At 38.2% G+C, this 21,336-nt stretch overlaps 2 protein-coding genes across 2 annotated transcripts in view; both read left to right on the top strand.

Moving 5' to 3' along the window:
* eif2ak3 (eukaryotic translation initiation factor 2-alpha kinase 3) overlaps positions 1 to 11,480 on the top strand; it is a 31,185-nt gene extending 19,705 nt beyond the window's left edge. The window contains exons 3-17 of the mRNA XM_016464231.1: positions 731 to 925; positions 1,059 to 1,189; positions 1,385 to 1,673; positions 1,774 to 1,939; positions 2,830 to 2,970; positions 3,060 to 3,182; positions 3,289 to 3,515; positions 3,625 to 3,737; positions 4,920 to 5,042; positions 5,139 to 5,288; positions 7,572 to 8,259; positions 8,350 to 8,523; positions 8,889 to 8,990; positions 9,392 to 9,454; positions 10,475 to 11,480. Coding sequence (XP_016319717.1) covers positions 731 to 925; positions 1,059 to 1,189; positions 1,385 to 1,673; positions 1,774 to 1,939; positions 2,830 to 2,970; positions 3,060 to 3,182; positions 3,289 to 3,515; positions 3,625 to 3,737; positions 4,920 to 5,042; positions 5,139 to 5,288; positions 7,572 to 8,259; positions 8,350 to 8,523; positions 8,889 to 8,990; positions 9,392 to 9,454; positions 10,475 to 10,654 — 2,865 coding nt within the window. The 3' untranslated portion in view covers positions 10,655 to 11,480. The remainder of the gene's footprint in view (positions 1 to 730; positions 926 to 1,058; positions 1,190 to 1,384; positions 1,674 to 1,773; positions 1,940 to 2,829; positions 2,971 to 3,059; positions 3,183 to 3,288; positions 3,516 to 3,624; positions 3,738 to 4,919; positions 5,043 to 5,138; positions 5,289 to 7,571; positions 8,260 to 8,349; positions 8,524 to 8,888; positions 8,991 to 9,391; positions 9,455 to 10,474) is intronic.
* A 3,679-nt stretch (positions 11,481 to 15,159) lies between these two features.
* LOC107671337 (attractin-like) overlaps positions 15,160 to 21,336 on the top strand; it is a gene marked incomplete at its 3' end in the record, with an annotated part of 17,994 nt that continues 11,817 nt past the window's right edge. The window contains exon 1 of the mRNA XM_016464226.1: positions 15,160 to 15,611. Coding sequence (XP_016319712.1) covers positions 15,376 to 15,611 — 236 coding nt within the window. The remainder of the gene's footprint in view (positions 15,612 to 21,336) is intronic.

Raw genomic sequence — 21,336 nt, 5'->3', positions numbered from 1 at the left:
CACACACACACACACACACACACACACACACACACACACACACACACACACACACACACACACACACTCTTTAAACCTCTTACCCTCAGTACCACTGCAAGCTCTTCACTAGCCCTGCCCTCCCAGACGTGATGGACAGATGAGCTAATCCCTTCATTTCTCAGCCAATCACAGCGGCTGTTTTCGTTTTCCAGGTGCTTGCTTTCTCATGGTGTTTCAGCTTCCAATTGGTCCATACCAGGTGTCAAGGTTAGATTTAGCACAACAGGAAGTCAGTGATCTCATCCCCCCCCTCTGTTCACTAAAGTGTCTGTTTGAGCTGAGATCACTTTTTGGATTAGGGTCAGTTACAATATCCTTATATAATGGCCTTTTCTTTTTATCAATGTGTGTGTGTATGTTCAGGATACTTGTACCCATTTGTCCCTGTTTATCCTTTTAAGGACGTGTCGGATTGTGTAACTCTTTGGACAACAGGAGACCAAGCGCCAAATGTTAATGACATACAGTGTGATAATGCCACACACAGACTCAAAGCTGATTGGTCAAAGTCTCAGTGTTGTCTGTCCCCTTGTCTCTATCCATCATGATCTGCACGTTGTATCCACCCTGCTACTGATGATCAAAAACGTGAAATATTTCCCAAGATAAAAATCATGTGCCACTTCGATTTACCACAACAATCAGATCAAAAACAATAAGATTCTCATGACCTCTTTTTGTTCTTCAGATTTTTGGGAACAAGATGTTCATTCCCTCACTGGATGGAGCTCTGTTTCAGTGGAACAGGGACAGGGAGAGTATGGAGGCTGTTCCATTCAGTGTCGAGTCCCTGCTGGACTCCTCGTACCGCATCGGAGAGGACACTGTGCTTGTAGGTGGCAAGTCCCTCACCACATATGGCCTTGGCGCATACAGCGGCAAGGTAACTCAAACCCTTTTTTCCCAGTTGTTTTTTAGAACAATAAATGATTGATGTGCTGTTGTGGGACTATGCAAACTCTTTTATCATATAGTATCGGTTGTCAGCTTTAACCTCGCTCTCTTTTTCTCTGTAGTTGAAGTATATTTGTTCAGCGGTGGGCTGCAGTCGGTGGGGGGACGAGGAAGGAGAGCCAGAGGACGTACTGTTACTCCAGAGAACACAGAAAACTGTCAGAGCCGTGAGGCCTCGCAATGGGTTTGAGAAGTAAGAAATACCCGCAGGCTCTGTTGAGCGCTTCACGTGACCTTGCTTTTGATCTTACAAATGATACCGAGGTAGATTGGATGCACGGTATGCTAGGTTGTATCAACATTGCGCAGCTTGATATTGAAAAGCAATTGTAGAATAGTAGTCATCCTAGTAAAATGCCAATTGTTTTGTGTTTTCTCTCCCTGTTAGATGGAACTTCAGCGTGGGAAACTTTGAGCTAAAATTCGTCTCTGAGATTCAGTCCAACCTCAACTTCCTTGAGGGGGAGGCGTCTAATGGGGAGACATGGCGAGAGGTCAGACGTGAAGCACAACGCGTCATCCAAGAGGAGACGGACGCACAAACCAAAAATCATGCGCATCCAAACTCGCACACTCAGGTAGAGGGCTTAGACCTGGTCATTAAGGTTTCTGTGCCGGACTGGAAAGTCATGGCCTTCAGCACCAAACCAGAAGGACAGCTGATCTGGGAGCATCAGGTAACACAACTCAACCTGTTTTGTTGACATTTGGAGTCTCAGCTAAAACATATGATTTCACATTTTTCATGGTTTCTTCTTTTCTTTCCTTTTTGTGAAGTTTTGCACACCCATTGCCTCTGCATGGTTGGTTGGAGGGGGGAAGGTGACACCCATTAACCTGTTCGATGACACCTCGTATAACTCCCACACTGAGACTGAGGCTCAGGAGGACGATGACATCATGGAGGAGGCCCGTGGGGCCACGGAGTCCAGCGTTTACCTGGGTAACACACACTTGACATTTGTTTTACACACATGAATGTGTTTACATCTGGTATAAAAATTGGCATTGGCTGAACCAATTAAAAGTCATGTCTAAATACAGGTATAAACTGGGTCTCAAATGTTTTTGTGATCCGTTTATTCAAGCTACATTTGTAGGGGGTAAATGCTGATGCATCCTAGGCAACAAGGAAGGACCGCCTCCTGTCAATCAACATTTAAGATAAAACAGAAGGGCTATAACTTTTACCAACTTTGCCAAATGTAGTTAATACAGCTGCTCAGCTAAAATAAGTATTCTGTTCAAGGTTAAGGCTTTTTTTTTTTTTAAGTTGAATACTTTTTTATTCAGCAAGGATACATTAAATTGTTTAGAAGTGACAGTAAAAAAAAGTGACATTGTTTTAAGTCATTATTTGGAATAATGTTCCATTTCAAACACATGCTGTTCTTTCTGATCATGAAAAAATGACAGCTTCCACAAAAATATATAAAATATATTAAACAGTATAATGGTTTTTATTACTGATAATAGTAATAAATAATTATTGTGCAGCAAATCAGCATATTTCAGTTATTTCTGAAGGATCATGTGACACTGAAGACGAGTATAGACTGCTGAAAATTCAGCTTTGCATCATAGAAATAAATTACATTTTAAAGCATTTATAAATAGAAAACTGTTATTTGAAATTGTAATTTACTGTATTTTTGATCAAATAATGAGATGAGCAGCACAATAGACATCTTTCAAAACAAATTAAGTTGGTGGTGTATGCAATCCCAAAATCCCTTTACAGGAGATGCATTTGAGACATGTGATTTTTTTTTTTTTTGGTTGAGGAATAGAGGCATGTAATGGGAATCTAAAACGTGATTTCTCTCATTAAAGGAATGTTTCAGGGTCAGCTTTACCTCCAGTCCTCTGTGAGAATCTCCGAGAAGTTTCCATCAAAGCCCAAAGCTCTGAACGGGTGGAGCAGTAACAGTGACATGATGCCACCACCTACGGTCAAATGGAAACCCCTTATCCGTAAGTATATTACACATCATACACACAAAAATAAGACCGTACTCAAGACATTGTGATGTTGTCAATAACACGTGTCCATTTCCTCCTAGACTCCCCTTCCCGTACTCCAGTCCTGGTGGGCTCTGATGAGTTTGATAAATGTCTGAATAATGACAAATTCTCTCATGAGGAGTACAGTAATGGAGCTCTGTCAATACTGCAGTATCCATATGGTAAGAACAACAGTCATTCAGTCCATTTCAACACTTGGTTTGACTGTGAACGTGGTTTGAGAGAGAATTTCAACTCCAAAACCTTCTTCTCTGTTTCCCAATGTAGATAATGGATACTACTTTCCGTACAGTCCTCGTTACCGTAACCGGCGTGATGAGACGGCAGTGAGCGTTCTGCTGAAGAAAGATGGAGAGGGGTCACAGGTGAGAAGGAAGGACCCTGTGCTGCTGCTGCCGTGGTGGAAAGAGATTCTGGGCACCATCATCTTTTGCATCGCTGCCACCACCTACATCGTCCGCAAGTTCTTCCACCCACCCACGACATACGTGCGGGTAAACAAAAACTCTCAATATACACAAAACATCTTATGTTTTTTTATAGTGTCAAAATAATGTCAGTGAAAAGTCATGCATGTTGCTCTGTTTTAATTCATCTGTGCAGCAAAGAAAGGAGTCTGAGACACAGTGTCAAACTGACAGCAAGTTTGAACTGGACATTACAGAACCCGAAGAAATTGTTGTCACAGAGACACGTCCTTGTGAATATGTTTCTAGGTAAGTGAGCATGCATTTTGAATTTTATATTGATGTTAATGCTGATTTGGGGTCCATAGCTTGTTCGTGTAAGATGGTTAATTATTATTACAATTAATTGTTGATGTTAATTTAAAAAACTGAAACAGAAATAATGAATAGTAAATGCAGATTTATTTATTTATTGGAGACCAAGTTAAATCTGCATTTACTATTCGTTGTTTCTGTTTCTGTTCATTAATAGTTATCAATTAATAGTACATTTAAACAAATTAAGGTCATATTTGGCATCAATGCATTAAAATATGGATGGCAAACTGAAAATGTATTAAGAAGAAAACATTATAAATCGTAATTTGAAATGAGCTACTTGCATGCTGTATCAACATTAATGATTAATTAATAACTGATTGTTAATTTCCTGTTGTTAATAGTTTGTTGATAATAGATTTTTAATTAGTTGTTTGTTTAACTGAACCATTTGTTATAGATGAGGTCTGGTTTCTTTCTTTCTTTTCTTTTTTTTTTTTTAGTTAAAAAAATACTACAGCAAACTTACAACTAGTACCAGTTCAAAGAAAAAGAAAAAAATCAGAAATAATGCCTATTTTCAAACATGCTGCATTTTCCATTATTTAGACAAACAGGTAGTCTCACTCCATACTCACACCATTGGTTGAGCCAGTGTCCAGCTCAGTCAGGTTGCTCAAACACATTTTACTTCCATTTGGTGCTTCCAGAAGTAACTTTACCTTTAAATGAAGAAGTAAAAAATGCATCAGTCAGAATTACAGTTGGAGTTCCTCTTTTAAATAAGGAAATTCAAACTCATTTCCTAAAATAGTTTACACTTGTTTGCACGTTGCATTAGAGACTTGCAGTTGCTGAATGTGGAATGCACAGATGGCATCATGATCATATTTTGCTTTTAAATTCTCAAGGGTAAATGCACAGCTATTATGACTCAAGTGCTCTTGCTGTGCAGTTTATTTGTTGTTTGAGTTTGATTGTTTTCAAGTGACGTTTTAAATGACTAATTTATACAGTATGTAACTGTTTTAGTAGGCTTCTCTGCACACTCTGTTGAGCTCAGTTGAACGCCGACACAGCTGTTCTATTGTACAACATACAGTGGTGATTCAGATCAGCAGAACAAAGTCCAAAGGAATTTTTTCATAACTGATTTGTGTTTGTGTATATCAGGTACTTGACAGACTTCGAGCCAGTACAGTGTTTGGGACGTGGTGGATTTGGTGTCGTGTTTGAGGCACGCAACAAAGTGGATGACTGCAACTACGCCATCAAGAGGATCCGTCTACCAAACAGGTATCAGTCAACACAAACATTAGTGCTCCATAAAAAAACATCCATTTGGGAGACAGGTGTGTATGTTTGTCTGTAATGCTATGTTTGTGATTGTAGGGAGTTGGCTCGGGAGAAGGTCATGCGAGAGGTGAAGGCTCTAGCTAAGCTGGAACACCCAGGCATCATCCGTTACTTTAACGCTTGGCAGGAGAGCCCGCCCCAGGGCTGGCAGGAGGACATGGACAAACGCTGGCTCAAAGACGCAAGGTGCAAAACATGGCCTTGAACAGAAACCTGGTGACTTTTGATAAATACAGGGTTGTTGCGGTCATGGATAGCCAGAGAATTTCAGAGAAGTCCCATTTCTGAGCTGGTAAAAGTCTCTGAAAAATTCTCTATTGAATAAACATTTTTATAGTTAGTCACGTCAAGTCACTTTTATTGTTACATCACCACAGCACATGTGCCTTGGTGAGTGAAATTCTTGGGAGCGTGCTCCAGACAGTGCAGAAACAATTTACATATAAACATACAGACCTCAACAGATGACAATGTGCAATATAAACATAAATATAGTCAGTACACACAGTGTACTATTAGACATACTTACAGTTAGCACTACACATTATACACAGTATGTACATGCAGTTAGCAATACACATTTATACAGAGTATGTACACATTCTACATTATGTAGACATATATACACAAAATATGCGAAGGTGCAACAGATTATACATTAACTGGATACGCAAAATGTCATGGATGTGCATTGGATGGTATCCAGTGGTAGCAGATAGATTATTGTATTAAATGCAGTGGGTATGTATAGTCAAGTATTGAACTTGGCTTGACTCAGTATTGAAGTTATGCTTAATTCTACAATGTTTAATCTCCTAAATATTCATGTCAATTTCTATTAAATGATTTTTCAAAATGGCAAAATGGGAAAGGTGATGTAAATACATCAAAATAGTGTAAATATTGAAAAAAAATGTTGAATTAAAAAAAGAAAAATTAAGTAGGACCTGTTGGCTGACACTTTTCTCATTATCAATGTTTAAAACATAATTATATATATATTAGGGATGGGTCATGATTTTCAAATATTCGATTAGTTGATTTAATTATAGAATATCGAATAGGTTGTGCGATTATTGTCTTTACAATTTCCCCATGTTTTCCGTACAGATGCGGTGGTGATGCGTTCATGTAAGCAAAGGGTGGCGCTGCCAATAACGCACCTAAAAGCTGTCAAAGACAACAGAAGAACACATTGTCTCACGCGCACACTGTAGACTTGCGTGGCATAAAAAAAAAAGACTTGTGTAGCATATAATGGTTACAATAACTTGGGATGATGTCAAATAAGAGCTCTGTGCGGAACACAAACACTCCCGACTGGGTTAGTCTGTGGTTAGAGGTGTGGCTTAATCCGTATTCAGAAAGGCGCGGAAAACAAATAACGTGTTCTACGGAGCCACTAAAGGGACATGGTTAGCCGCTTGCTAGCGGCCCGCAGTTTATATACAGTATAATTAATTACCCAACGATATAATTGCGACAGAATATATTGAAGTATATTTTTCCTCCCATCTCGTATCTATTTCATTTAGGGGTTCCATTTTTTTTAAATGGAAATGTCCTAGCCTTATGAGCAGTTCATTTATGCTAATCGACGGACTGTTATGTTAATAAGTGCCGTCATTCGGTTATGTTTATTATATTAATGTTTCAGCACGTTACAATCATTATATGGCTTGAGTTAAGGTAGCTTATCTTCTGAATTGAACAGTTTATCATACAGATTGAAAGCATGAATCCCCTCTCTCTCTCTGTTTATGGGTATTTGTGTGTGCATGCGGGGGAGGGGTGCGATTTTCGAATAATAATCGAATAATACCTAGCGATTTTCGAATATTATTTTTGCTTGGAATGCCCATCCCTAATATACATAAAATTATTATTTTTTTTCAGATAGGATGCATTAAAATTTACAGTACAGGCATTTATAATGTTGCTTTTTTCCAAAAAGAAAATGCAGTTCTTTTGATTTTCTTTTTTCCTATTCATCTTTTAATCCTTAAAAAAATTCTACCAAAATATTAAGCAGCAAAAACTCAAGATTGATAATGAGAACTAATATTATTAATTAGGTACCAATAATTGAGAACCAAAATAGAATATTAGAATGATTTCTGAAGGATCATGTGACACTGAAGTCTGGAGAAATGATGCTGAAAATTCAGCTTTGCATCACAGAAGAAATACAATAAAATAGAAAAAATGTTGCTTTAATTTGTAATATCCCACAATTGGTTCAAATAAATGCAGCCTTGGAGCTGCATTAAGCAGACTTACTTCAAAACCAACATAATTCCAAACTTTTGACCTGTAGTGTAAATGTATGTTTGCAGTATTTTTAGTATTTAAATACACTGTCTGCATGTGTGTCCAATTAAATTTTTCTCAATTTATATTTTGATTATAAAAATAAATCTGGAAGTGAGGACATAACTTGAAGGATCCTGTTGTTTATTTTTTCTTCAGCTCTGCTGACTGGCTGCTGAGCTCTCCTGACCACATGGAGGCGTTCTCAGTCAAGGTTCCTGTGGCCACCCCTTCTCCGGTGGACTCCTCATGCATGTGTGCGGCCGGTGGCGACACGAGTGTGTGCGTCGGAGATCAGGTGTGTGTGGAGGGCCTGGGGCCGGACATTATGATGTCAGAACGTGACAGTCAGGCTGACCCAGATGCTATCCTGGAGGTCTCCGATTCCCCACACTCCTTTGAACTCTGCCCTCCCCGCACAGTTACTCACGGTGACTGCACTTCTTCCTCCTTCGACATCGTCTTCGAGGACTCAGGCTGTGAACACCAGGACAATGACAGTGACCTCAGCGGAAGTACACCTGTGCCACCTGCGTGCCTTTCACAGTCTGGCTCCAAACCTCAGCGTAGTGCATCAGTGGGACCTCCCTCTTCTGTACCTTCAAGGCCCACCTCTCTGAGCCTGGCCCCCAGCACCCCCTGTCCTGCCACGCGGCCCCCGCTCACACCTAAGGTCTACTTGTACATTCAGATGCAGCTGTGCAGGAAGGAGAACCTGAAGGACTGGATGGCTCAGAGGTGTCTGCCTGAGCTCAGGGAACACGCTCAGTGTCTGGACATCTTCCTACAGATCGCAGAAGCTGTGGATTTCCTGCATAGCAAAGGGCTTATGCACAGAGATCTTAAGGTTGGTGTTAAAAATGAAAACGTGCTTGCATTGAGGACTTTTCCGAAGCAAACTGCGCTTCATTTTCTTTTCTTTCTCTTTCTCTCTCAGCCATCTAATATCTTCTTCACAATGGATGACGTGGTGAAGGTGGGAGACTTCGGACTGGTCACTGCCATGGATCAGGAGGAAGATGACGAGGAGCTGAGTACCCTCACACCAATGCCAGTCTATGCCCGTCACACTGGCCAAGTGGGCACCAAACTCTACATGAGCCCAGAACAGGTCAGTTCCTGTCACTCACTGCACAAACTACTCACAATTTAGTGTGAAAACAGTGCTGGTTGTTAACATGCAACAAGCCAAAGAAAAACGCTGGTGGGAGATAAAAACAGCATAAAGGAGGGACCTGAGTCACATTTAAGGATTTGAATGTCAAAGAGACTTAACGTGGGTTCTTTTGACTTGGGCAAGTTAGCAACCACATAGCAATATATCTAAGAGCACCTTAACAGACTCGTAACCATCAAGGAGGTGACATTTTTATGGCCAAGCACCACTTATATTTTTATTTTGATGTAAAATGTCAAAATAGATTTATTTAAAAACTATTTATTTGTCCCTTTCGTGTCTTCCTATTCCCTCTGTAGCTGTCTGGGAATTCTTATTCTCACAAGGTGGACATTTATTCCCTCGGCCTGATTCTTTTTGAGCTTCTCTGTCCATTCCGCACCCAGATGGAGAGAGTCCGGGTAAGACCATTGTTCAGATTTTTGGGGTCTGTAAGATTTTTGTTTTTGAAAGTAGTCTCTTATGCTTACCAAGGCTGCATTTATTTGATTAAAAATACAGTAAAAATCTAAATATTGTGAAATATTATTACAATTTAAAACAACTGTTAATGTAATTTATTCCTGTAAAACATTTATTATTATTTAAAAATATAATAATTTTTTTGTAGCAACATAAATGTATTTACTGTCACATTTGATCAATTTGATTTGTCCTTGTTGCATAAAAGTATTTATTTCTTTCCAAAAAAAGAAAAAGTCTGAATGCTAATGTACTCCTGTGAATGCAAGAATAAAAATTTTGAATAGAATATTTTATTATATTGTACAGAATGATAATCCTCTAACTGTTTTTCTTTCAGACTCTCACAGAGGTCAGAGCCCTGCAGTTTCCTGATGCTTTCTGTAAGGCCAATGTCCTGGAAGTAAGTTTGTTTGTGTTTGTTTGCCTATTTTGCAATGGTGAGTGGGAGGGACCTTACAATTGGGAAATCCTAAAGATGAACAACACTTCTAGTGCCCCCTATAGGTGCAAAGTTACAATTACAGCATCAACATCTCCAGTCGAAACTGTTTTTCACTCATACAGCAGCAGAATGCAGTTGTCAGACCTGTTTTAGAATACTACATTTAGAATACTGTATTTGTATAGTACATACCACAACATATGTTTTAAAACCACTTTACAGAAAACTCTTTATTTCACCCACCATTTTCTATTCTGAGAATAAAAAATTATCTTGCCGTTGGTTATTCGTTCATATAGACAGTCGTTCTCTCTCTATATATATGTGACCCTGGACCACAAAACCAGTCATAAGTAGCACAGGTATATTTGTAGCAATAACCAACAATACATTGTATGGGTCAAAATGATAGATTTTTCTTTTTTTATGCCAAAAATCATTAGGATATTAAGTAAAGATCATATTCCATGAAGATATTTTGTAAATTTCCTACCGTAAATATATAAAAACTTAATTTTTGATTAGTAATATGCAATGCTAAAAGGTCTTAATTTGGACAACTTTAAAGGGGATTTTCTCAATATTTTGATTTTTTTTGCACCCTCAGATTCTAGATTTCCAAATAGTTGTATCTCGGCCAAATATTGTCCTATCCTAACTAACCATACATCAATGGAAAGCTTATTTATTCAGCTTTTAGATGATGTATAAATCTCAGTTTCAAAAAATTGACCCTTATGACTGGTTCTGTGGTCCAGGGTCACATATATATAAATGCAACATTCCACACACTAATATCATTATGTTAAGATTCTGTATGATTTTTATCAGTACTGTATAGTGATTGCTTAAGAAAATGTTACATTATTGTAAATGATGTATTGAAATAGTACTGTTAATGTTGGCATGCATATAGCCATTGTTGCTGATATGGCATTAAAACATAAATAAATACATATCATTATGTTTGTGTTTTAGGCTCAGATGGTGCGCTGTATGCTGTCCCGAGTGCCCGCCGAGCGGCCAGAGGCGTCAGAGATCACAGAGGCCCCTATATTCCAGGAGCTGGAGGTGCCCTGCAGAATCCGACAACGCACTCGAACGTACAGCGCTTCATCTGCAGGACGACCGTCGCGCCAGATATCCTCCTCAAACTAGAACTCCCACTCAAAAACAGACACATACTGTGCCTCATCTGCGGGATGACAAACACAACCAGTCACCACCTCTTAGAACGCACTTCATTCAGACACTACCGTACAGATAAAGAGCAGATAAACTGAGCCCAACTAAACAACAGATCATTCCACAAACCTCTACAACTGAAACCAAACACATCGTAACCATAAAACAAGCTGCCCGCTGTGGTGTTTGTGCCAAGGGCGTTCGCTGATTTACAATAAGCCCCCATCGCATTTCTTTAAACTCATCGTTGACCAATCCCATGATTCCAAACTCCAGAAGCACACACACACACACACACTTGCTGTAGGACGAGAGTTGTTGTTTTTCCAGTGCTAACGAATGCTGATGAATGACCTGCCTTCGGACTCCGTTCACTCTGCATGTCTTAAACAGGAAGTCGTGCGACGCGTGCTTTCCTGTCCGAACGGAAAATTGTACGAGTTATTTTTCTCCTCTAATGTAAATAGGCTTAAATAATAAGCAACAGAGGCTTTGCGTGCTTTAAAGGCGCTCGTTCAAGACCGAACGCACAAGTTCAGAGGCATTAGAGCCACTCGCTGTTACAGTGTTAGTGGCTTGATGAACGTGAATCTGCGTGCGACTGAGCGGACGTGGAAATATTCAAACTGCCTTTAAGCTGGACTTTGAGACACGAATGACACGTTTGTGATGATGGTCAGTATGAGACTTAGAATTGAGTGATTTGAAACCGAGACTTTGAACATCATTCTGTAAAATACTTGTCATTAGCAGCCAGAAAAGTAGTTTACTGTATTTCAAATCATTTTGAAACACGAATTGTGATCAGTCATAAGTAGCACAGGTATATTTGTAGCAATAACCAACAATACATTGTATGGGTCAAAATGATAGATTTTTCTTTTTTTATGCCAAAAATCATTAGGATATTAAGTAAAGATCATATTCCATGAAGATATTTTGTAAATTTCCTACCGTAAATATATAAAAACTTAATTTTTGATTAGTAATATGCAATGCTAAAAGGTCTTAATTTGGACAACTTTAAAGGGGATTTTCTCAATATTTTGATTTTTTTTGCACCCTCAGATTCTAGATTTCCAAATAGTTGTATCTCGGCCAAATATTGTCCTATCCTAACTAACCATACATCAATGGAAAGCTTATTTATTCAGCTTTTAGATGATGTATAAATCTCAGTTTCAAAAAATTGACCCTTATGACTGGTTCTGTGGTCCAGGGTCACATATATATAAATGCAACATTCCACACACTAATATCATTATGTTAAGATTCTGTATGATTTTTATCAGTACTGTATAGTGATTGCTTAAGAAAATGTTACATTATTGTAAATGATGTATTGAAATAGTACTGTTAATGTTGGCATGCATATAGCCATTGTTGCTGATATGGCATTAAAACATAAATAAATACATATCATTATGTTTGTGTTTTAGGCTCAGATGGTGCGCTGTATGCTGTCCCGAGTGCCCGCCGAGCGGCCAGAGGCGTCAGAGATCACAGAGGCCCCTATATTCCAGGAGCTGGAGGTGCCCTGCAGAATCCGACAACGCACTCGAACGTACAGCGCTTCATCTGCAGGACGACCGTCGCGCCAGATATCCTCCTCAAACTAGAACTCCCACTCAAAAACAGACACATACTGTGCCTCATCTGCGGGATGACAAACACAACCAGTCACCACCTCTTAGAACGCACTTCATTCAGACACTACCGTACAGATAAAGAGCAGATAAACTGAGCCCAACTAAACAACAGATCATTCCACAAACCTCTACAACTGAAACCAAACACATCGTAACCATAAAACAAGCTGCCCGCTGTGGTGTTTGTGCCAAGGGCGTTCGCTGATTTACAATAAGCCCCCATCGCATTTCTTTAAACTCATCGTTGACCAATCCCATGATTCCAAACTCCAGAAGCACACACACACACACACACTTGCTGTAGGACGAGAGTTGTTGTTTTTCCAGTGCTAACGAATGCTGATGAATGACCTGCCTTCGGACTCCGTTCACTCTGCATGTCTTAAACAGGAAGTCGTGCGACGCGTGCTTTCCTGTCCGAACGGAAAATTGTACGAGTTATTTTTCTCCTCTAATGTAAATAGGCTTAAATAATAAGCAACAGAGGCTTTGCGTGCTTTAAAGGCGCTCGTTCAAGACCGAACGCACAAGTTCAGAGGCATTAGAGCCACTCGCTGTTACAGTGTTAGTGGCTTGATGAACGTGAATCTGCGTGCGACTGAGCGGACGTGGAAATATTCAAACTGCCTTTAAGCTGGACTTTGAGACACGAATGACACGTTTGTGATGATGGTCAGTATGAGACTTAGAATTGAGTGATTTGAAACCGAGACTTTGAACATCATTCTGTAAAATACTTGTCATTAGCAGCCAGAAAAGTAGTTTACTGTATTTCAAATCATTTTGAAACACGAATTGTGATAATTTTCCTAAAAAAAACAAAAAACCTGAATAAGAAGTGCTTTGACTAATTACACAATGAGAAAGGATAAAGCTGGAGGAATCACTTCGACCAAATATTCAGCACACACCCTTAATTGTAACATATCAGGTAATTACTGATTGTATGATTTTTCTTACCAATTTTGATTAGAGGGACTCAATTTTCTTTTGTATATGATGGAATTTTCTGTATAGTAACTGCTTTTTACAACTTTTTTTTCAACTTCTGTGGACGATTTTCCTAAGAATTGTTTGAGAGAATGGCAATAGAGTGGATCTTTATGGTCTCTGGTGACAGATTTGATTTCTGTGGTCGTGTTAAAGAGCACCGGGTGCCTCTGCACCTTCAGGAGCCGCTTCCGTATGTATGTGAATACTGGTGTGTTTCCTGAACGGGGCTGTTATGCTGCAGAACGGACATGAGAATATGACCTTTGACCCTTAATCACGAGGACTGCATCCTGTAATCCACGTCAGGGACCACTTGTGAACCCTTCAGCTTTTAACCTGTATCTGTGAACCCGACCCAGTGAAGACAGCAACGAGTGCTGATCCCGTTTGTTCAGATCACTGTGGCAAATCCTTCCAACGGCTCTCTCCCTGCCTAATGATCTTCTCCAGTCTCTAGGTTTAAATCGGTTTTATTCATGCCTGTTTCATTGTTGTTAATGTAGCATTTGGTTCTGACAAGTCTGTTCCTCCAGTGTTCTACAGATGTTTTGTTTTTTCCTTGTGACTGTTGATATCCGTTTCATGTTCATATTATTTAGCCCAGCCATGTCTCCTGCCGTCTATGTAAATATGTTTATTTGTTTTTATTTATGTTGAGAACAAAAATCAATCCGTTGGATTGGTTTGAGGTATAAATAAGGTATATGAATGCACTTCATCCAGTGGAGTGCGTTGAATTATTGTGACTTCTTACAAGTCAGAATTTAATAAACGTTCTATGATGTTTGTAAAAGTGCTTTGTTTTTTTTTTTAATCATTTTTTTATGGATGCACTTTTTACAGCATTTTCCTACTATAAGGCATGTTTTATATACTGTTATCATGCTTTTCCAAGAATCTTTTATAGCACCGTGAAACACATTTTTCTAAAAGTTTTCACTTTTATTTTTTTAAGTTTCTTTGTTTGACATGCTGAATACAAAAAAAATCACTTTTTCACTTGTATAATTAAAAGTGCCCATGAAAAAAAAAATGTTGACAATTTATACAAGCTAATCTGGTAGTACTCATGCATAACACTGAACTAACAACAGTTTAACATAAACACTTGCCAAAGTGAGTCCAAAACTTCAGAAGTGCACATTGGATGATTTCTCTTTTGTGACTAGTCCCACAATGTTCTGAAATGTTCCTGAAAGCACTAGAATATTCCAGAATGGTACAGAAACTTGTGGAATGTCCACATCCTTGCAAAAGCAAAATATCTAGCAAAAAAAAACCAAAAAACTTATTTGTACTAAACCAATGTTTCATGATAAAAGTTCTCAAATTTATCTGACCTAAATTCCGATACTATGTGAAAATAAACAATATAATAATAATCATTACAGAGGAACTATAACAAATTTTTAAATGAAACATTTGTTACATTGTGTAGTAGTAGTATATTTGATGGTTAAATACCACAAAATGCCATAAGGGAACGCTGTTGAGCTATAGTTAGATTATCTACAGCCACTTAATGAACTTTTAATACACCAGAATGTGTGAAATGGAATAGAAATCGTATCACATACAATTTGATATTATAATAACTCTAGAAAGATTTGTAGAGAGTTATGCTTGCTTTATAATTTTATGTCCCAACCACGTAAATATCCTACAGAGAATACCCCCACTTCAGCGGCATTGTACGTGTCTATTATAATATTGCTTTAGTTCTAAAATATTTTATATTATACCTAATGTTTATATCATTTGCTCTGGGTCATTTATCCCAATTACCGGATTAAATTCTGCGCTCCTTATCAATCAATGCGTACTTCCGCATCTCGCCCGAAAACTCGTCATGTCCGGGTGTCAATATGCGTCTCGGTACTGCAGCGATAAGCATCGGTAAGATGTGAACGGGAAGAAAAGATAAAACAATTTGCCTCCAAAACGAAAGCACGGGCCGCCGACAGCATCGACGACACTGTCATCCTTTGTCTCCCGTCATCCGCTAGTGACTAGCAGCGGATTCGCCGCCGACTGTCGGCCGTATCTGCGCGAATGGCCGCGGAGGTTCGGATGGCCCTCGGCCGGGGCTGGTGCCTTCACGGCACCATACTGCGATATCTTCTCTTCATCACAGCCCTCAGCGGACTGGTCCGTCTCCCCGCGGCCACGGAGGCGAAGGAGTGCGATAAAACGTGCTTGAACGGCCAGTGTAACACCGCCAGTGGCGTGTGTGTGTGCGAGCCGGGATGGGTCGGGGAGCAATGCCAGCACTGCGGCGGCCGCTTCAGGTGAGACACAGACGGCTCTTACTCCCAGCTGATGCTCGTGACATTGACACCAACGCGTCTGATACATGAAGCTCTTTCAGAACACGCTGTAACGTTTGTCATAGCTTGGTTTATGTGTGGTAATAGTAACAACGTATCATGAAGGCTATTCTTAGGGAATTATGAATATATACGACCTGCGTTGAAACTGGTCTTTAACAGGGTGCTAATTTTGATTTCGTTGGAGAACTTGAAGCCCTCAAAGTTGTATATGGCTCTATAAAAAATATTTGGTGGGGGTCCTGTGAAGTGTGTATTCTTTTTACATTTAAAAGTATAAATGTGACCCAGGACCACAAAACCAGTCATAAGGGTCATTTTTTAAAAATTGAGATTTATACAGTTGAAAGCTGAATAAATAAGCTTTCCATTGATGCATGGTTTGTTAGGATAGGACAATATTTGGCTGAAATACAACTATTTGAAAATCTGGAATCTGAGGGTGCAAAAAAAAAAAAATCTAAATATTGAGAAAATCACCTTTTAAGTTGCAAAATGAAGTTCTTAGCTATGCATATTACTAATCAAAAATTAAGTTTTGATATATTTACAGTAGGAAATTTACAAAATATCTTCATGGCACATGTTTACTTAATATCCTATAATGATTTTTGGCATAAAAGAAAAATGTATAATTTTGACCCATACAAGTTATTGTTGGCTATTGCTACAAATATACCCGGGCTACTTATGACTGGTTTTGTGGTCCAGGGTCACAAATATTATTTTAACAGCTTTTTCAAACATTTTAGTAACCACACAGGATAAACTTTAAGGTGTTGTCATTAATTATCACTTCAATTATGAAAGTATGTAACAAAACATAATATTTTTAATAATTGTGTCATTTAAATAGTTGAATGTTTGCAACCTGTGGGTGCCAGAAAACAACTGGTTTGCATGAGCCGATTGGGCCCTTAAAATTTTGCTAATTGAAATGTTGCAATGTTGAATATTTTTGCTGAATACTTCGCACACTTGTCATCGATTATTGTTATAGTTTATAATGACTTGAGTCTGTTGTGTCATACTTATTTGGGACTGTAAATATCTCCATAGCAGTGGCTTAAATGCCAATGAACAGTAGTATTTTATGGTTTCATTGGAATATGAATTTTGCCTCATGCTGCTCAATCATGGGATGCGACTCACTGATGGGCAAAGTCTGGCAGAGACACTGGCTACATTGGAGGCTTTGGGTCATGTGGGGTGAATCAGGCTCCAAATGGCTGCGAAGAGACAGACAGACTGAAGCCAAATGATCATGTGGTGTCAATCATGAATCTAACACAACCACGCTGGAGGCAGAAACCATTCTGCCATTTCATCTCAGTTCAGGAATGTTCCTGTCCTGCTAATGACCAGGAATAAAGTCTATGGAACGCAGTCTAGATTCACTATAGCTCTGTTTTTCTATGTACACGCGTCATCAGAGTAATACATTAATAATATTTAATTATTTTGACACTCATCACAGGTTCCTTTATAATCCGACTCATGTTCTTATGTGATGTTTAATCATTGATGTTGTGCAGTGATCAGACCCAGCTGATAACTAAAAGAAACCTACATTTCAGTATTGAAATAAAGCTGAAATAAAATAAAATATAAATAGCAGACTAAAAACAAAAAAAAACAGCACAAAAATTAGAAATGCTTGCTTTAGCAACTACCTGTAATATGTTTAAGTTGTACTAAAAGTACTACAACTAAATGTAAAAAAAATTAAAGCTAAATAAAGCTACATTTAAAAAAATATATTAATAAAAGTGCAATAAAAATGACCAAAGCACATAATAAAATGACTTTAAGATAATAAATACTGTAGTAGTATATGAATAATAATACATAACACTGATAAGATGATGTTTGACTTTTGATATGGAGAGGCTTTGTATATTAGACATGCGTTGTGTATGAGACATACTTCCCTAGCAGTGTTGGGAGTAACGCATTACAAAAGTAACGACATTACAGTAGTATATTACTTTTTGCCGTAACGCAGTAATATAACGCATTACTAATAAAATTTGGGTAATATTATTACTCGTTACAATCTCAGTAACGCACGTTACAACAACATATTTTAACTCAAAATTAAGTGGTGAATTTATTTACCAACACCGCAAAACAGCACCAGACAATAAATTCCTCGGGTAAAATACTTTGTCTATTTCCTGTTGCTGTAATTCGATGGTTGAGATGACTGAGACGGATTCTACATTTGTGAGATGGGCATACTGCGGGGTCAGAGAAGAGAAAGAATGCGGCGGACGAGCAACAAATTAAGTTTAATTAAAAATAACAATCTGTTTTTATTAAATCATAGTCTACATATAAAAGGAATTAATACGTGAAATAATATTGACTTAAATAATTAACAGATTAACAAAACGAAAGAAAAAAGACTGAGTAAAATATGCTGCTGAGTTTTTGGTTCATTTTTGTGGCGCGGCGCTCTGCAAAAGTTCACGGAAAGGAAACCGAGATGACAAGCGCATCCTAAAATAAAAGTAAACACATTGCAGTTTCGAAGGATCTGTATGACCAAAAATTATGGAGTATTTTATGTTTCCGCTGTTCGATCGCGCCGGCGCCTCACGCACAAACATACAGCATTGCAAACGTTGCAGCCGTTCATTATCAGAATAAAATACAGTCAACCAAATATAGATACACTGGTCAATTAAAATTGGCCGTATAATACGTGTTGTTCAGCCTGAGCTCGGGAAAGAGTTTGTGTGAACTTTAATGTAAGGACTTAAATATTCATATGTAGCTCACATTAAGCTATCGTATGGCTTCAGAAGTAACACAGAATAATTCGCACAATCGGAAAAAAAAAAAAATAAAATCTCGGATTTAGATCGGCCCTCTCTGACCGATACCCGATTCGAGAAAAATGGCACTATCGGAGCCGATACCCGATATGAATATCGGATCGGCGCATCCCTAACATAATGTATTACATTTTGGAAGTAACTTGCCCAACTCTGTTCCCTAGTATGCGAAAAACAGTACACAAACAAAAAATGATGTGCCGAATTCATAGTATTTAACAAACAGTAGGCAAAAAGTACCTGGATGACCTACTACTTCTGAGGTGCGCATTTGGTGGTTACTTTACTGTCCCATGAGGCCATGGGAGAGGATTTATGCATGGCAGTGAAAAGTCGCAACAGACACTAGTAGGTCATTTAACATTTAAAATGTGGTGATTGTAGTATGTCCGAATTTTTTAATACTACCTATATTGTACATACTATATAGAACATACGTTTTTAACAGTTGTGAATTATTTCAATTTAAAATGTAGTACCTACTCAGGACGTGATTTTGGATGCACCAATGCAGTTTTTAGATGGTGCCATGCTTAATGGTGATTCCAGTATCATTGTTTTACAGTGCTTCTGGAAATTGATTGACAAAGGTGAAATCATGTTCCTTTGACATTTTTTCAGGATTTTCATAATTTTTGGGGTATCGTGGTCCATGGTATGTAAATATGCCAATTCTTCAGTGTCACAGTATATTTCATAGTAAGGCCACACTACTGTTTAGTTATGAGTGCAGTATGTGCGAAAGTGAATACGGAAGCTGTGCCTTAGTACACACTGATTTTATTTTCTTCTATTTAATATGAATCTATTAATAGGAATCTATAAATAGAATTCCATCCCAGAAATCACAGAAAGAGAGGATGTTTGTCCTGTATGAAAGCCGTGATGTTGTAAGCTGCTTGTCTTCTAATTTGCCGGCCCATTCATAATAAACGGAATTTACTGTATAACGCGGAATTTCATGGAATTTGTCTTATTTTTGATGAATAAATAAAAAACAGGTTAGTATATATATAGACTATGTCTGTGAATATTAAACTGCAAAAATACGATTTAAATATGGATGTTCTGCATGTTCATTTGATTACCAGAAAACACACAACACAGAGTTTGTGAATTTTTTTTAATTAATTATTATTATTTATTAATTTTAGATAGGGCTGCACGATTAATCGAATGCGATTGTCATGCGCATTTTGTTAGTAAAGCCGGTTCTGTAATCAGCAGTAAATCATCATCACGTGCTTCTGTACACTCACTACTTTACATTGTAGCAAAGTGTCATTTCTTCAGTGTTGTCACATGAAAAGATATAATAAAATATTTACAAAGATGTGAGGGGTGTACTCACTTCTGTGAGATACTGTGTATATATTCTGTTTATGTAGGCTATATACTGTATTCTATATACAGTACCAGTCAAACGTTTGGACACACGAATGGGAAGTGTGTCCAAACTTTTGACTATACTGTACTATAATATAGCCTACACATAAAGAATATCGGCCGATATATCGGTATCCGACTTTTTTTTTTACTCCCTAATATCGGTACCGGCCCCCAAAAAACCCATATCGGTCGGGCTCTACTTTTTAGTGCATCATTTGGTGAAGTACAGAAGCCTGACTGTTTCCCCACACCAACCGCAAACACGCGAGTCCATTCCTGCCCCAGAATGTCGCCCTGACCGGACACCTGCATTTCTGCTGAACACCATCTGATGGTTTGTTCTGTTAAACTGTGCAGTAGCTCACGCTAAGTGCTCCGTCTCTCAGCAGCTCCGTCTGCACTTAGCAAGTCTAATTCTCAGTAGACCCAGGTTTGAAGTCACTTATGGCAGACGGGCATTTCTGACATTCGCTCGGCTGTCTTCTATCATCATAAAGGCTGAATGGAGACAACTGCCAAACTGCCAAGAAAAAAGCACAGCAGCTCAATTATTCTGCAATCTTTTGCCCATTACTGAACCCGTGTGCTTTATTTGAGGAAATACATGATGTGATTTTAATTGTTAATGATTCTAATGGGACATTGTTGAATGATGATCCAATTGGCTGGGTGGAAGATTGCTGTGCTCCGTCGAGAATCGTGTCTCGGTTATGTGTGTTTGTCACAGCTGTCTGCTGGAGAGTGTATGTGCAGCTCCCACAGGATTGTGGGTGTGTTAATTAACTGTTTTTCAATGTTAACAAAGCTCCTTGAGACTGTAGTCAGGGGCTTAGATACCTCGTCACCACATAATGCAGCGTAGCTACTAGGGGTGTGACGAGACACTTATCCCACGAGACGAGACGAGACACGAGACTGGGTTCACGAGAACGAGACGAGACAAGATTTTTAGACTTTTTTAAAGAAATCCTCAATGATGAAATATATAGGGAACCTATGAAATGTTTTATTTTTTCTCACCATATTATTTATATTTTTTATTGTTACCAAATTCTGTGTTTTAGCGTGTATAATTATTTGAATGCATAAAACAACTTAATTTATTCATTTTTTTCTTAAAGTAGCCTTATGAATTTTTTTTACCCTCAGAAATTCTGTGTTGTGTATTTACATTTTTTTCTGGTTATCAAATGAAGGCATAAAATGTTAATTTAATTTAATTTAATTTATCATTTATCTTTTAATTATTGAAAATTAAACAAATACGATTTTTTGGCAAACAAAGGGGATTTACTATTAAAATTAAAACATAGAAGAAATGTTTTGTGTGATTATTCCTTAAAAAAGAATGTTTGTTTCATTTTAGTAGTATTAGTAGTAGTAGTAGTAGTAGGCTATGTACATTCTACTGAAAAATAGTTATAGGCACAATGTCTTCAAATCAAACCGGACTTTTA

This window comes from Sinocyclocheilus anshuiensis, unplaced genomic scaffold, assembly GCF_001515605.1.
Source record: "Sinocyclocheilus anshuiensis isolate Anshui unplaced genomic scaffold, SAMN03320099.WGS_v1.1 scaffold3245, whole genome shotgun sequence".
In the NCBI taxonomy this organism is placed as follows: Eukaryota; Metazoa; Chordata; class Actinopteri; order Cypriniformes; family Cyprinidae; genus Sinocyclocheilus; species Sinocyclocheilus anshuiensis.
Note: the sequence above shows the minus strand (reverse complement) of the source record. Positions and strands in the feature narration are given on the sequence as shown.